Source organism: Lynx rufus, unplaced genomic scaffold (assembly GCF_022079265.1).
Source record: "Lynx rufus isolate CCGP_SWC_20201006 ecotype Redwood Valley unplaced genomic scaffold, mLynRuf1.p SCAF_4, whole genome shotgun sequence".
NCBI classification, from domain to species: domain Eukaryota; kingdom Metazoa; phylum Chordata; class Mammalia; order Carnivora; family Felidae; genus Lynx; species Lynx rufus.
This window is the reverse complement of record NW_025814856.1, coordinates 169,919,889-169,933,425: the sequence shown is the minus strand read 5'-3', so window position 1 is coordinate 169,933,425 and position 13,537 is coordinate 169,919,889. Positions and strand designations below refer to the sequence as shown.

Genomic DNA, 13,537 nt, shown 5'->3' with positions numbered 1-13,537 from the left:
GATTCGGTACAAAACCAATGAACCTGTATGGGAAGAAAACTTCACCTTCTTCATTCACAATCCCAAGCGCCAGGACCTTGAAGTCGAGGTATTTTATTTGCATTGTTTTAATAGATTTGTTGAAATATAACCAACGTACAAAGAGGTGCCCAGATTTAAAGAGTACAGTTTATGGACTCATCACCGTAATTGATACATCTTTGTCAGATTTATCCCTAAGTATTTCATACTTTTTGATAACATAATTTTTTTTCAGTTTTCAACTTTTGATTACTAGTATCTAGAAATGCAAATGATTTTTGTATGTGGATATTATATTATTGTATTTGATTATTCTCATAGCTTTTTGTGAATACTTTAGGATTGGCTTCTACCTGGTAGTCATGTTGTCTGCTAATTATGTCACTTCTACTTCTGTGTGTCCGATCTGGGTGCCTTTCACTTCCTTTTCCTGCCTCCTCCTGCCCTGCTGGGCCCTCCGGCCTCTGGAGCGAGTACACCTCTTCCCCTGCCTTCCGACCTCAAGGGGAAAGCCTTGAGGTTTCACCATTAGGTCTGTTGTCTAGGAAGCTTCCTTCTACTCCAACTGCTAGTTTGCTGCGTGTTTTTGTCATGAATGGATGTTGAATTTTCTCAAAGGCTTTTCTTTAACTATTTCTATAACTATTTTCAATAACTATTTCTATAACTATTGAGATGATGTTCATGTTTGTAAACATGGTGGACTATATTGTTGATTGTCGAATGTTAAACCTTACAGACCTTTGTTTGGGGATAAGTTCCACTTGGTCGTGATGTAGTATCCTTTTTATGTATTCAATGTAACTTGCTAACGTTTTGTTGAGTTTTTGTATCTTAGTCATGAAGGATCCTAATCTGTAAGTTTGTTTTTTTTCTCAGGGTAATGCTGTCCTCCTAGAATGAGTTGGGGAATGTTCCCTTCTTTGCATTTTTCTAGAAGAGTTTGTGTAGAATTGGGCTTTCTCCTCACGTGCTTCAAGAATTCACCAGTGAAGCCATCTAGGCCTGTACTTTTCTTCATGAGAAGGCATTTAAATACAAATTATATTCCATTCGTAGATACGGATTTATCTAGGGTATCTCTTTTTTTCTTCATGATTTTTGATGTTTATGCTTTTAAAAAAATTATGTTAATTTTTTTGAGAGAGAGACAGCGTGAGAGCAGGGGAGGAGCAGAGAGAGAGGGAGACACAGAATCTGAAGCAGGCTCCAGGCTCTGAACTGTCAGCAGAGCCCGACGTGGGGCTTGAACCCATGAACTGTGATGATATGACCTGAGCTGAAGTCAGACGCTTAACCGATTGAGGCCCCCAGGCACCCCTGATGTTTATGTTTTTTAAGAAATTCATCTATTTCATCTAAATTGTTGAGTTCCTTGGCACAACATTATTTAGAATATCCCTTTAATGTCTTTTTAATGTCCTATAATAAACATTAATAAACATTAAAAAAATTTTTAAAAGAAGTCAGATGCTTAACTGGCTGGGCCCCCCAAGTGACCCCACAGTGCTTTTTTTGTGCTCATTGTAGCTGTGCAATGAGGAAATGAGAGATTCATTGGAACCTCACTTACTGTAGCATTCTGTGTCTCTAAGAGGTTTTCTACTGTGTCTGTCATTTATGAGAACACTACTTAGAAAGAGATGGCTGAGATGTTTTTTAAAGACTGGGTTTTGGAGGAGCCTGGGTGGCTCACTCAGTTAAACAACCAACTCTTGATCTCAGTTCAGGTCTTGATCTCAGGGTTGAGTTCAAGCCCCATGTTAGGCTCCGCTCTGGGCATGGAGCCTAGTTTAAAAAAAAAAAAAGACTTGATTTTGGACATTTCTCCATTTTTTTGTATTTTTTTTCTTTTAATGTTTATTTTTGAGGTAGAGATGGAAGCCTGGTGGGGAGGGGCAGAGAGAGAGCGAGAGAGGGAGGGAGGGAGACACAGAATTGGAAGCAGGCTCCAGGCTCTGTGCTGTCAGCACAGAGCCCGACATGGGACTCGAACCCACAGACCGGGAGATCATGACCTGAGCCCAAGTCGGCGCACAACCGACTGAGCCCCCCAGGCGCCCCTCTACATTTTCTGTCTTGACCCTTCAGAGCTAAATGTGTTCTGTGTGTTCCGCAGGTCAAAGATGAACAGCATCAGTGTTCTCTGGGGCATCTGAAGATCCCTCTCAGTCAGCTGCTTACCAGCAATGACATGACCATGAACCAGCGATTTCAACTCAGTAATTCAGGTCCAAACAGCACTCTGAAGATGAAGATCGCCCTCAGGGTACTGGAGTCTCGTGCAGCGATTACAGGAGTGGACAGGGGTGGGGGGGGGGGGGACTGGCTGACTCCTGGGTGCTGCTCCAGAGTGTAGTGAAGGGCATGGGCCCTCGTGGAGGATGACCGCGGTATAGCTGCGAGCCTGGGGCCAGGAAGGCACTTGTCTGGGATCGAGGAAACCACTGCTGACAACTATAGGCGCTCAGGGGAGAGAGAATTGAGGCTTGGACTTAGACATCTGCCCCAGCTGGTATTTCCAGATTGCTTGAGCAGGCCAGGCTAAATTCTCAAAGGTCATTCAGGACAGAAAATTTAATACAGTTCTTCAAGATGGTAGAAATTACAAACAGACTTTTTGTACAAAATAGACAATGACTCTTGTGAGTGCCTAAGGAAATGTTCAAAATAAAACTGGCAAATGGATTGGAAAATGCTAAAACTCACTAATTTTTAAAATGCAAATTAAGGGGCGCCTGGGTGGCTCAGTCGACTCTTGGTTTCAGCTCAGGTCATGACCTCACGGTTCGTGGGTTCTAGCCCCACGCCGGGCTCGCTGCTGTCAGCACGGAGCCTTCTCTGGACCCTCTCTCTCCATCTCTCTCTGCCTCTCCCGCACTCATGTGCACGCATGCTCTCTCAATAAATAAACATTGTTTTAAAATAAAATGCAAATTAAAATGAAGAACCCACTTTTTAAAAAATCCAAGCAACCTCGGTCTGTGGAGGGTTCAGTGTTCACGATCTCTTTGCACTTGGTTCCAACTCTGGAGATAGGCAGTTTCTGCAGAAAGGACTGCAGTGTCTGCAGACCATGGGGTCATAGAGCCCCTTGGGCCAGGAACCCGTTCTCTGGAGATCTGACCTTCAGTAAGAAGAATGCAAAGAGGCCATGAACATAAAGATGTTTGCTGCAGCTTTATTTTTTACAAGGAGGGAAACTTGACACTGTTGCAGCAACCCTGGAGTGCAGGGTTTTGGGGTGTGGGCTCTTGTTCAGTGGAATGTTGCACACCTTACCACTGGCTGTGAAAAGCCAGCGAAGTGAAGGGCTCACGTGCTCACACAAGCCGAAGGACATGAAGGCCGTTCCGGCATTCATGCTGGGTGTGTGCAGTAGCCCACTGGGGAGGGGGCCCTCACCTCTCATCCTTTCTTGGGGGCGCACGGCTCAGGCTCGCCCAACAATGACATCACCCCCACAGCTGTGCAAGCATGCACGCAAACGGAAGAGGCTGAAGAGAAATTATGTTTACATCATGGAAGCGATAATTTTGATTACTTAAACTTTCCTTTCTCTTCTTTTTTTTTTTAAAATGAGAACTAAGTCATTTTTTTTTATTTTTTAAGTTTTTATTTGTTTTTGAGAGCGAGAAAGAACACAAGTAGGGAGGGGCAGAGAGAGAGAGGGAGACACAGAATCTGAAGCAGGCTCCAGGGTCCGAGCTCTCAGCACAGAGCCAGATGCGGGGCTCGAACTCATGAACTGTGAGGTCAAGACCTGAGCTGAAGTTGGGTGCTCGACCTACTGAGCCACCCAGGTGCCCCTCCTTTTTCTACTTACTATGATGTGGCATCACTCCAATAACAGAGTAGCTGGACATATAGACTAGACTGTTTATAATGTTTTTGCCAAGTTTTAAATAGACATTGGCAAGTGAATATATCTAAAGCCATTCATATACCAGGCCATTCTAGTGTCACTGGTTTTAATTTTGTGTTTATTTCCACTTGCAGATACTCCACCTTGAAAAGCCAGAAAGGTCCCCAGACCACCAACACTCAGCTCAAGTAAAGCGACCCTCTGTTTCCAAAGAAGGGAGAGAAATATCTGTCAGATCTCACGCGTCCGCATCGCCGGGCTCCGGTGATGGCAGCACAGCCCCGTGCACACCAGTCGTCGGGGGCAGTGATAAGCCTGGCGTGGAAGAGGGGGCCCAGCCTGTGGAGGCCAGCCCCCAAGGCCCACGCGACCTGGGCAGGAGCTCCTCCAGCCTCCAGACCAGTGCCACCTGCTCCCCCAGCCACATCTCCGTTAAGGAGCCCACTCCAAGCATAGCCTCAGACATATCCCTGCCCATCGCCACCCAGGAGCTTCGACAGAGGCTGCGGCAGCTAGAGAAGTAACCAGACCCCTCCTTTGTCCTTGTCCAATCAGAGCACACGTCTCGTGCTAACGTCGTCTTGAGTTAGCCAAAAGAGCCTGAGGTGTCCCTGCCCTTTTGCTCACTGAGTGTTTGCCTTTTGAAATAAACCTGCCATTTCTAGGACCTGACTAGGGACCAAAAAGCAGTGGGGTTCGGGGTGAATAGAAGAGGGTCTGAGCCCCTGTGTGCCTGTCCTCAGACCAGGAGGCGGGACCTAGAGCTGATGCTCGCTCTTCGTGCCGTGGTTGTGTCTGTGTTGGAAGAACAAGTCCTGTTTGCTCAGTACCCCCTTACTGCCACCGGTCATGTGTTGTCTAGTCTTTGGATTCATACTTGTGCTCCTGGGGTCTTCAGAGAAGGAGGAAGACAGCTTGCAGTTATCATAAGCTTCAGACGTTAACCTCTTCCCGTCAGTGGAAGGAACGAAGTGGCCCTTTGAAGCTGTTCTTGCTGTTTGTTGTTCCGAGAGGTGTGTCGAGGCATAGGAAGCGGAGGCAGAGATGGAACGCACTCCTGGGGGTTGAGGAAGTCACACGCATGTGACCCACACTCAGCATGCTCTCTCCTTCGTACTTTCTCAGGTTCAGCGTTCAGAAGAAAGCAATCAGTCCCTTCCTCTCTTGCTCTAGGAGGAGATAGAACTTTAAATAAGAAAGCACTTCTCTCAGGAGCTAAATTTGGGGAGTAGCCGCGATGATCTTGAGGGACATTGCACCAGGGCAACCGTTGGCGGGCTTGGGAGTCTGTGCTTCAACCCTGAGAGAGAAGCTTCCTGAAAGAGGCTGCCGGGAAAATCAGAGCAAGCAGTGCACGTGGGGCTTTGAGGGAGCACACGTAGAGTTGGGTCCTTACAGGCTAGACGTTGCTTTGCAGAGACCACAGAATCGATGTTTGTAATGAGGACATCTCCTGAGTCTCCTTTTTACCATGGGCCCTCCCTGGGAAAGCTGTCAGTTCTGGATAATTAAGTTATGTTGAAACCTTATTTGAGATAAGAGTTTGACTGGTTGATTAATAGAAGTCCAGATTACGCTCAAGTCCGTGGGTAATTTGATTGTTTTTGTGCCAGTTGACTCACTCCCGTTCAGTTCTGAGGAGAGCTATAACCTCTTGCTTTGTTTCCCCAGTGGGACGACACTGGGGCAGTCGCCCCTGGGGCAGATCCAGCTGACCATCCGACACAGCTCGCAGAGAAACAAGCTTGTGGTGGTCGTGCACTCCTGCAGGTGAGCTGGGCCCCCGGAACCCCCAGGTGGGCTTTAGCTGAGAGGCGAATGTTAGCTCTGACATCACTAAACAGATGAACCCATTTCATTTTTGAAGGACAAAGTAATGATGTTATACTACAGACTTAGTATTCAGTGCTGCATTCTTTTTTTGTTCTTGACATTGTTTCTGTTCATAAACATTTTGGTTGCTTTGTAATCCACTCCTTTTTTTAAGTTTATTTTTCTTTGTTTTGAGAGAGAGAGAGAGAGAGAGAGGGAGAGCAGGGGAAGGACAGAGAGAGAGGGAGACGGAGTCCCAAGCAGGCTTCACGCTGTCGGCACAGAGCCTGAGGTGGGCCTGGAACCCACGAACCGTGAGATCATGACCCGAGCCGAAATCAAGAGTCGGATGCTTAGCCCACTCAGCCACCCGGTGCCCCTGTACTACATCTTGAACTGCTCTACTGCAGTTTATACAACATTCCATATTGCTGGATGTTTAGATGGTCCAAGTTACATGTAACATGGTAATGAACATATTTTTCTTGAAGTGTCTCTTTGAGATTAAATTTCCAGGAGTAAGTTTATGTCAGTAATTCGGAGGATCTCAAAAGGTTGATGGGATCATGACAGGTATCGCCAGTAGTCTTTCAAAACTATTTCTGGAACATGCCAGCTGGCATTGGTACCCAGGGTACAGGTGTATCTTCTCCTGCCCCCATCAGGAAGTTTATTGTGCAGCGTACTGATTTAGTAAGTGTAACATGAGCTGGCAGCGTTGCTTTAATTTGTCTTTGATTAGTGATGATGCTATGGAGCCAACTAATTATTTCCCTTCTGTGTGACTTCTCTCAGTAGTAGTTAGGATATAAATGTACGGCATAAGTATTTGGATCTTATTGAAGGCTGTTAGAGGGGCGCCTGGGGTGCTCAGCATTTGACTCTTGGGTTGAGCGTTTGACTCTTGATTTCGGCTCAGGTCATGATCTCACAGTTTGTGAGTTCAAGCCTCATGTTGGGCTCTGTGCTGACAGCTCAAAGCCTGGAGCCTGCTTTGGATTCTGTGTCTCCCTCTCTCTCTGCCCCTCCCCTGCTCATGCTCTGTCTCTCAAAAATGTGGGTTCTCTCTCTCTCACTCTCTTTCTCTCTCTCTCTCTCTCTCTGTCTCCCAAAGTAAATAAATAAACTTAAAAAAAAATAATAAAAGGCTGTTAGAAACATAGGAAATTATATAAATGTAGACTTCAGTTCTGAACCTATTTATTGAGCACCTTATACATTCTTGCTGTGAGATAATTACTGTTGTAGAGGACTCTCAGCAAATAGTCCCCTAACTAGATTTTCAGGTTGATCGGTAAGTGAATAATTTGAAGTGGTTGCATATAATTAACTCCTAGACTCTGTTTGGCTCAGACCAGGTGTCCGAGGAGAAGAGCAGCGTGGGTTGCACAAAGGAGGTGAAAGGTTTAGGTGAACAAAGGGTAGAGAGTTGGGGGAGCAGCCTGGCAGCACTGAGGACGGGGTTTCCCTTGGTGTGAGGCCAACCACATCCCCTCCCACTGGGAGAAGCTGGACATGAGAAACAACAGCTTCCATTTTCAAAGCAGAGCAAGTATCAGGATGTCCCCCAAACTCTGGGCTCAAGAAACGGAGGTGAAAGTTGCGTTCGCCAACAGGCTAGCACAGGGTGAGGACAGAAACTCACTTTGCTCCTTTCTGCTTCTCAGTGGTGTAAGTAAATATAAATCAAAGTAGGAAGTTTGAACGTGATGCTAACGATCGTTTTCCTAGATTCTAATATCGAGTGTTCTCTGGTTTGTGTCGTAAGAAATCTCATTGCCTTCTCTGAAGATGGCTCTGACCCCTATGTCCGCATGTATTTGTTACCAGACAAGAGGAGGTCAGGAAGGAGAAAAACACACGTGTCAAAGAAAACACTGAACCCCGTGTTTGACCAGAGGTATGGTGCTCACTCAAGATGGGTAGGCTGTCGAATTCAGAAATTAAAAAAGGCTTGATCAATACCTTTGAATGACTAATGCATTTAAGCCAACACACTGTTGGGAAGTATCAGTGAAAAAACTCCAGATTAGCACACACGGACTTGTTAACATAAATAAATGAACATTTTGAACTTGGTCTAGAAGTGGCTAAACATAGTAAGTTCAGGCTGTACACACTGTGGAAGGGAAACTAGTGATTGTGGACCTCGCGGAACTTCCATTCTGGGCGGTTGTATCTATTGATTTTTCTGACTTAAAAACTAAGAATTCAACAATAAGTATATTTTAAGTTTATTTTAAATAAGTCTATGACATCTTAAAATACAACATCCTTCTGAAAAACAACTAGTTTCCAAAACAATGAAAAAGTGAAAAGAATGGCATTATTGTCTAACATTTTCAGAGATCCCTTTAATGGTCTGTCTTAGTAGAGGTCATATCTGCTTCTGCCATCGGTGCTGATCTCCAGAGAGCACCTCGAGGACCTCCGGGGGCCTTGTGCTACCCTTAAGAGCTTCAGTCTGCAAACTCGTTACCTTACGTTACAGTGTCTACAGCTAAAAAAAAACCAACAGCATTTTGGGAAATCATAAAGTCAAAGGGTGTCAGAATATCTGTCACTTTTGTTTACATTTATCTTTAAATGGACTGGTTGTTTCTCATATGTTCACGCCAGCAACTCTTTTTAAATCACAGAAACTGACAGGAGGTGTGCACCAGTCCCTGGTGTGAGCACATTTTGACAGTGTTCTCACTTAGTTGCAGCCAAAGTTAGGGATTCGGAAACGCCCCCCCGTGCCCCCTGCAAGTCTGGGATTCTAGCTGCTGAAGCTCCCTGAAGGCTGGTCACATTCCAGCCACATCCCTCCCAGGCCTTAGGCCCTCTGCCCTCTGGTTTGCCAGAGACCCTGACTCACAGTGGCTGAACTCCAGCCAGCGTTGAGGACTTGGTTCCCTGGAGGCATTTTTGTTTGTAGCATCTGACTTCGGCCATTAAAAAGTGCACTGCGGATCTTTTCCCTTCCATGAAGCTGTATCACATACTACTTTTCTTTATTTCACTCACCCCGGCTTTGTAATCACTGCTCTTTAGTCTTTTGGCCTGGATGAGAAAACCAGTGGGTCCTACCTACATCCACAGTCCCCCATTGTAGGAAGAGTCAGGGCAGACATTCAAAGAACACCCGTCCCTATACATGAGGGAGCCACAGGCAGTAGGGTCTTTTGCATACTTAGTGTTGTTTTATTTGATTTTTTTTTAAATTTTTAGTTAAATTTTAGTTGACATGTTACTAAATGTTAGTAATTAGTAATATTAATGCAGTGTTGGTTTCAGGGGTAGAATTCGGTAATTTATCACTTACATACGGCCTTTCACATACTTAGGAGGCCAGAGTCTTCGGTTATGTTTGCAAAATAAGGGAAACAAAAATTGTTTTTGAGTCTTCATGAAATGCCAGATCCAAACATTGAACAGAACTCAATTTTATAATAAAAAACAACATAACATTTAGAACTGTCTCGTAAGCAGAAAGGTTGTTTTTTGGTTATAATGAGAATACAACAACATTATGGAGAAATTTAAGGGAGGTCCTCTTTTTCCCGTGTCAGCTTTGATTTCAGCGTTTCATTACCAGAAGTACAGAGGAGGACACTGGATGTAGCAGTAAAGAACAGTGGTGGCTTCCTGTCCAAAGACAAAGGGCTTCTTGGCAAAGTAAGTTTAAAAAATAACCGTGATCGGTTCCTGTATCTTATAAACATTAAGCACTTACCCAAAGGGCATTGTTTTAGACCATACTTAAATCAATGGAAAGGGGGGGACTTCCTCTCTGATTAATGCTTATTTATAAAATAGTGGACCATGAAAAGCCATGTCATCTAAAATATGAGTACATTTTGAAAATTACTTTATTTTCATTGTTTTTACATAATCATATTATTGGCATGTTACTCACACAAATGCTGTGAACATATAGTTGAAGAAAAGATTAATTTTTTAATTAAAGAAATGTTGAGTCACATTGAAAGAAAACATGAAGGAAAATACTCTCTTGCAGTTCTGCCTCCTCCACTAACCAACTCTTCTTTTTATAACAAATTAGTGCCTTTATTTCTCTGAATTTATTCTGGTCTTTGTCAGAATCCACATGTAACTCTTGCATAAGATTATATATTCTTTAACGTTAAATGTACACAGAGGCTGAGTTAGGGAAGAGGAGTTTTGAATTATGTACCGCTTACAGGTAATCCGGATCCACTGTGCTGGCACTAATGGAGTGTGAGCCGATATCCCTGTAAATTATCAGCACTGATCCTTCTTCATAACTGAACTTTGAGAGACCTGGATACAGGGCAGAGCTCTTGGATGTGATCCGCCATATCATTCATGGGGGGTCATCAGGGTCAAAAACATTGACAGGGAGAGACTCAGAATAACACAGTGGGTTCCATACTGAGGCAGCAGGAGGTCAGAGAGATCGGGGCTCCACCCGCTGTTACAGGTGTCGTTTAACCCACAGGTGTTGGTCGGTCTGGCGTCCGAAGAACTGGCCAAGGGCTGGACCCAGTGGTGAGTGTCCCAGCACGGACGAGCCCCGTGTGTCTATTCCACAACACTTTCCCCGGTTGACCACATGTCTCTTGTCATGTCCCCATGCACCCCTAGGTACGACCTCACAGAAGATGGCACGAGACCACACGTGGTGACGTAGTCCCTGCCGGGCACGAGGAGCCCCCCCGGCGTGCCAACCACCTTCGTGCACTCGCAGCGCACCCTCCCACAGACGTACCAATATTGTTTTTATAATTTCAATGTATTTAGTTATACATATCTTAATAGTTTTATAAAACATGTTGACGTTTTAGGCATATTTGGCCAATATTATCATTAAATTTTATATGTTTAATTTCCTGTAGTATTTGCCGGTTATTCTAGCGTATAATAGGGTAGTAGTTAGTTACCGTGTCGCGTAAGGCTGTATGTCTGTTGTATCGATGAGGAAGCAGATCTATGTATATGCTTTACTGTTGCCTTGTTTTGTACATCGCTGAGGTACACTCTGCCATGTAAATAGACTATTTTTTATAATCTCTACCTGCTGGTTTGAACTCTGAAGAAAATGGATTAAGGAAATATATTTTTTTTCTAAGACTTATTAAATTCTTATGACACATAATCATTTTGTCTTTGCAGGAAAAGTTCTCAGTGACCAATTTTGTGGTATTTTCTTTTTAAAAAGAAAAGCTGAAAGACTAAATATTAAATAAGTATAGTTCTGCCCATCACGAATGAAGAAAATATTCAAAATATTACCACTTTTATAAATATAAATATGTATTTTTGAGAAGTCAGATGAAGTGCTTCTAAGGAAAAATGTGTAACTGAGTAAGACATAATACTAAGAGGATGTCATGTCATCATGGTGCACTAACTTGAAGTTTCTTACATGAAATGTCTTAATTGCTTGATAGAATGTATTCATGAAATAGTACGCAGATACACAGTTATACTTCCTAAAATACAACCCAAATTTTCAGTGTTAGCAGTTAGGCTATTGTGAAATAGTCGGTCATAAGGTTTGTTAGTTTTCAGTGTTTTCCCAGCCTGTGAAGACAGAGACAGGCTCACGTGGTCACCATAAAGTTTGTGGGGTGGATCTGGGTAAGGAGGAAATTGTTTTAAAAACTAACAGCTCATTCATTCACCCGTCAGTGTGACATCATACGTTGACAGAACCCCTGAGGTGGCGTTGGCTTCCTTTTGCCCAACACAGAGGCCACTGTTGGGGCCACAGGGTTCCAGCACGGCAGCTGGTGATTGTAATTAACCGTTTCTGGGGTTTCCTCACTTTATGCCGTGACTGACCTCAGTATTGGGATATTGTTATACAGTTTTTGTTTTGGAATATGTTTTTCTGTTTAGATTACTAAAAGCATGTTTTACATCCTCGAGTCCCAGACCTCTTGGGGGTTGAGGCTCCATGGCAGTGTCTAAGCCGTGCACGCCTGTGAGAAACACGCACGGACTCAGAAAGAGTTTTCAGTATGTTAAGCTGTATGGTGCAAATGAGTCCCTAGCTATCAGAACATTCTGAAATCATGTGTGAGGACATTGGGGAAATCGAGCTTTGTGGTTGAAACTGGGGATCTTACCATGAATCACTCCACGGACTCGTGGGCGGCCCGTGTGACCAAACACACCAAAGTGCCTGTGGTGGATGCTGGTTGTTACCTTGCGTACTTCTGCCTGCCAACAGATCTTACCCTTCTCTTAGTTCACACTTTAAACCGGAGGTTTATATATAATGGAGCCTATAGCCTCACAACACAGTTCATGTAATCATAAAGACCAGTGTAATCTCCCTGCTTCCTACTTGATGGAACTTCACTATAAAGCCTCATTATAAACCATTTCCCATGTTAATGTACAGGAGGAAGTGGATGAATATATTGGTGCCCACAAAACATTTAACTGCGGTGGTGTTTTAGCAGCGTGATAAAGGCAGGTAATTACTTAATAAACCTAGTCGTCGGTCCATGGTATTAGATTTATTGAAGATTTTTTTTCAGTTGAGTCTGTTGAAGGGCCTCGGGCATAATCTATAAAAAGTGAACGACCGCTCACTGGAATTTACAATACCAGTAATTTTTACCAACATCCTGAACATCTGGGTTTTGCCTTGTGCTCACCTTGAGGTATGTATTCACCTTATGCAGCGCTCTAAGCAATTAGGCAAAATAAGTACAAGGAAGAGTATAAAGCCAGTGGCAGCATGACACCCGCCTTGTGCCGCAGGGACGGAGGAGCCTGGAGATGGACCTTGGCAGCGGGCTTCCTTCTCTTTAGAAGGAAAGGGATGATTCTGAGGACGTAAAACAAAAAAACCTTTCCAGGTGTGATTCTGTCCTTCATGGCCAAATGAGCGGTCAGTGGGAAGCTCTGGTATTCCGTGGGAAGGACTAAGAATTCCGCTCACGGCCGGACTCCGCACTCCAGGGTCCCCAGATCGGCATCCCTGCTCCTTAATGACCGATTCGTCTAGGAAAAGGGAACGTTAACTTCTCTGTATTGAGCCGAATCAACGGGAGGAAAATTAACTTACACAGATTTGAGTTCTGTTTGTCCATGTGGGTTGCTTCTCCTGTGCCTTAGCGTATGGAAGTGTGATGCCGGTGTTTCCAAGTTCCAGATCGTTGCTGTACTCACGGCAACTCTGTTCTGTGCTACGAGATAGTGTTCGTCAGGAGGTCAGCCCTTTTTCTTCAGGAACCGAAGCTCAGTGGAGAGCAGCGTATATGCGCGTTTATACTCGGGCTGTCCGCCACTGCAGATGGAAAACAGCAGAGGGCTTTTTTTAATTGTTATTAGAGAATGTCCTTTTTGATCAACTAATTTTACATGACAGTGCATGTATTTATTCAATAAACTCTTACGTTAGCTCACTTGTGATTTGTTTTTCCTTTGTCTTTTGAAATGAAATTTTTAACGTGTGGTCAAATAACTTGAAAAGTAGTAAGTAGATTCTTTATACATGCTATCTGTGAGTTCTTTCATTTTCAAAGGAACATCAGGTCGTTGATACTCATCTCTTGTTCCCATCTTGGCTCTTCTCTGCCCGCCTTGGACTCGGAGTCTTGAAAACACTCATCTGAAAGGCCATCGCGAGTAGAAAACGACGGTCTCTTTTGTGTGCTTTGTAAGCGGAGTCCTGAGAAGAGCGGACGAGAGGCTGGCTGAGGCAGGAGGGGGAGCCCCGGAGGAGCCCCCCCTGCCACGGGGTGCCCGCGGCCACACGCCTGGCCCTCCGGTTCTCCAGCCAGACCGTAAATGCGGACGGACGCAAGTTCTAGTCCCAGTCCCTCTTTTAATGTTTACTCCGCATTCTGCTTGACA

General features: G+C 44.4%; 1 protein-coding gene across 4 annotated transcripts in view; it reads left to right on the top strand.

The window, feature by feature from the left end:
- Positions 1 to 13,086, top strand: part of ESYT2 (extended synaptotagmin 2) — an 81,345-nt gene extending 68,259 nt beyond the window's left edge. For all 4 annotated transcript variants that reach the window (XM_047096990.1, XM_047096989.1, XM_047096987.1 and 1 more), the window contains 8 exons: positions 2 to 88; positions 2,141 to 2,290; positions 4,021 to 4,406; positions 5,558 to 5,656; positions 7,467 to 7,598; positions 9,253 to 9,358; positions 10,164 to 10,213; positions 10,310 to 13,086. In XM_047096990.1, the coding sequence (XP_046952946.1) occupies positions 2 to 88; positions 2,141 to 2,290; positions 4,021 to 4,406; positions 5,558 to 5,656; positions 7,467 to 7,598; positions 9,253 to 9,358; positions 10,164 to 10,213; positions 10,310 to 10,355 (1,056 nt within the window). In that variant the 3' untranslated portion in view covers positions 10,356 to 13,086. The remainder of the gene's footprint in view (position 1; positions 89 to 2,140; positions 2,291 to 4,020; positions 4,407 to 5,557; positions 5,657 to 7,466; positions 7,599 to 9,252; positions 9,359 to 10,163; positions 10,214 to 10,309) is intronic.
- The last annotated feature ends 451 nt before the right edge of the window (positions 13,087 to 13,537 follow it).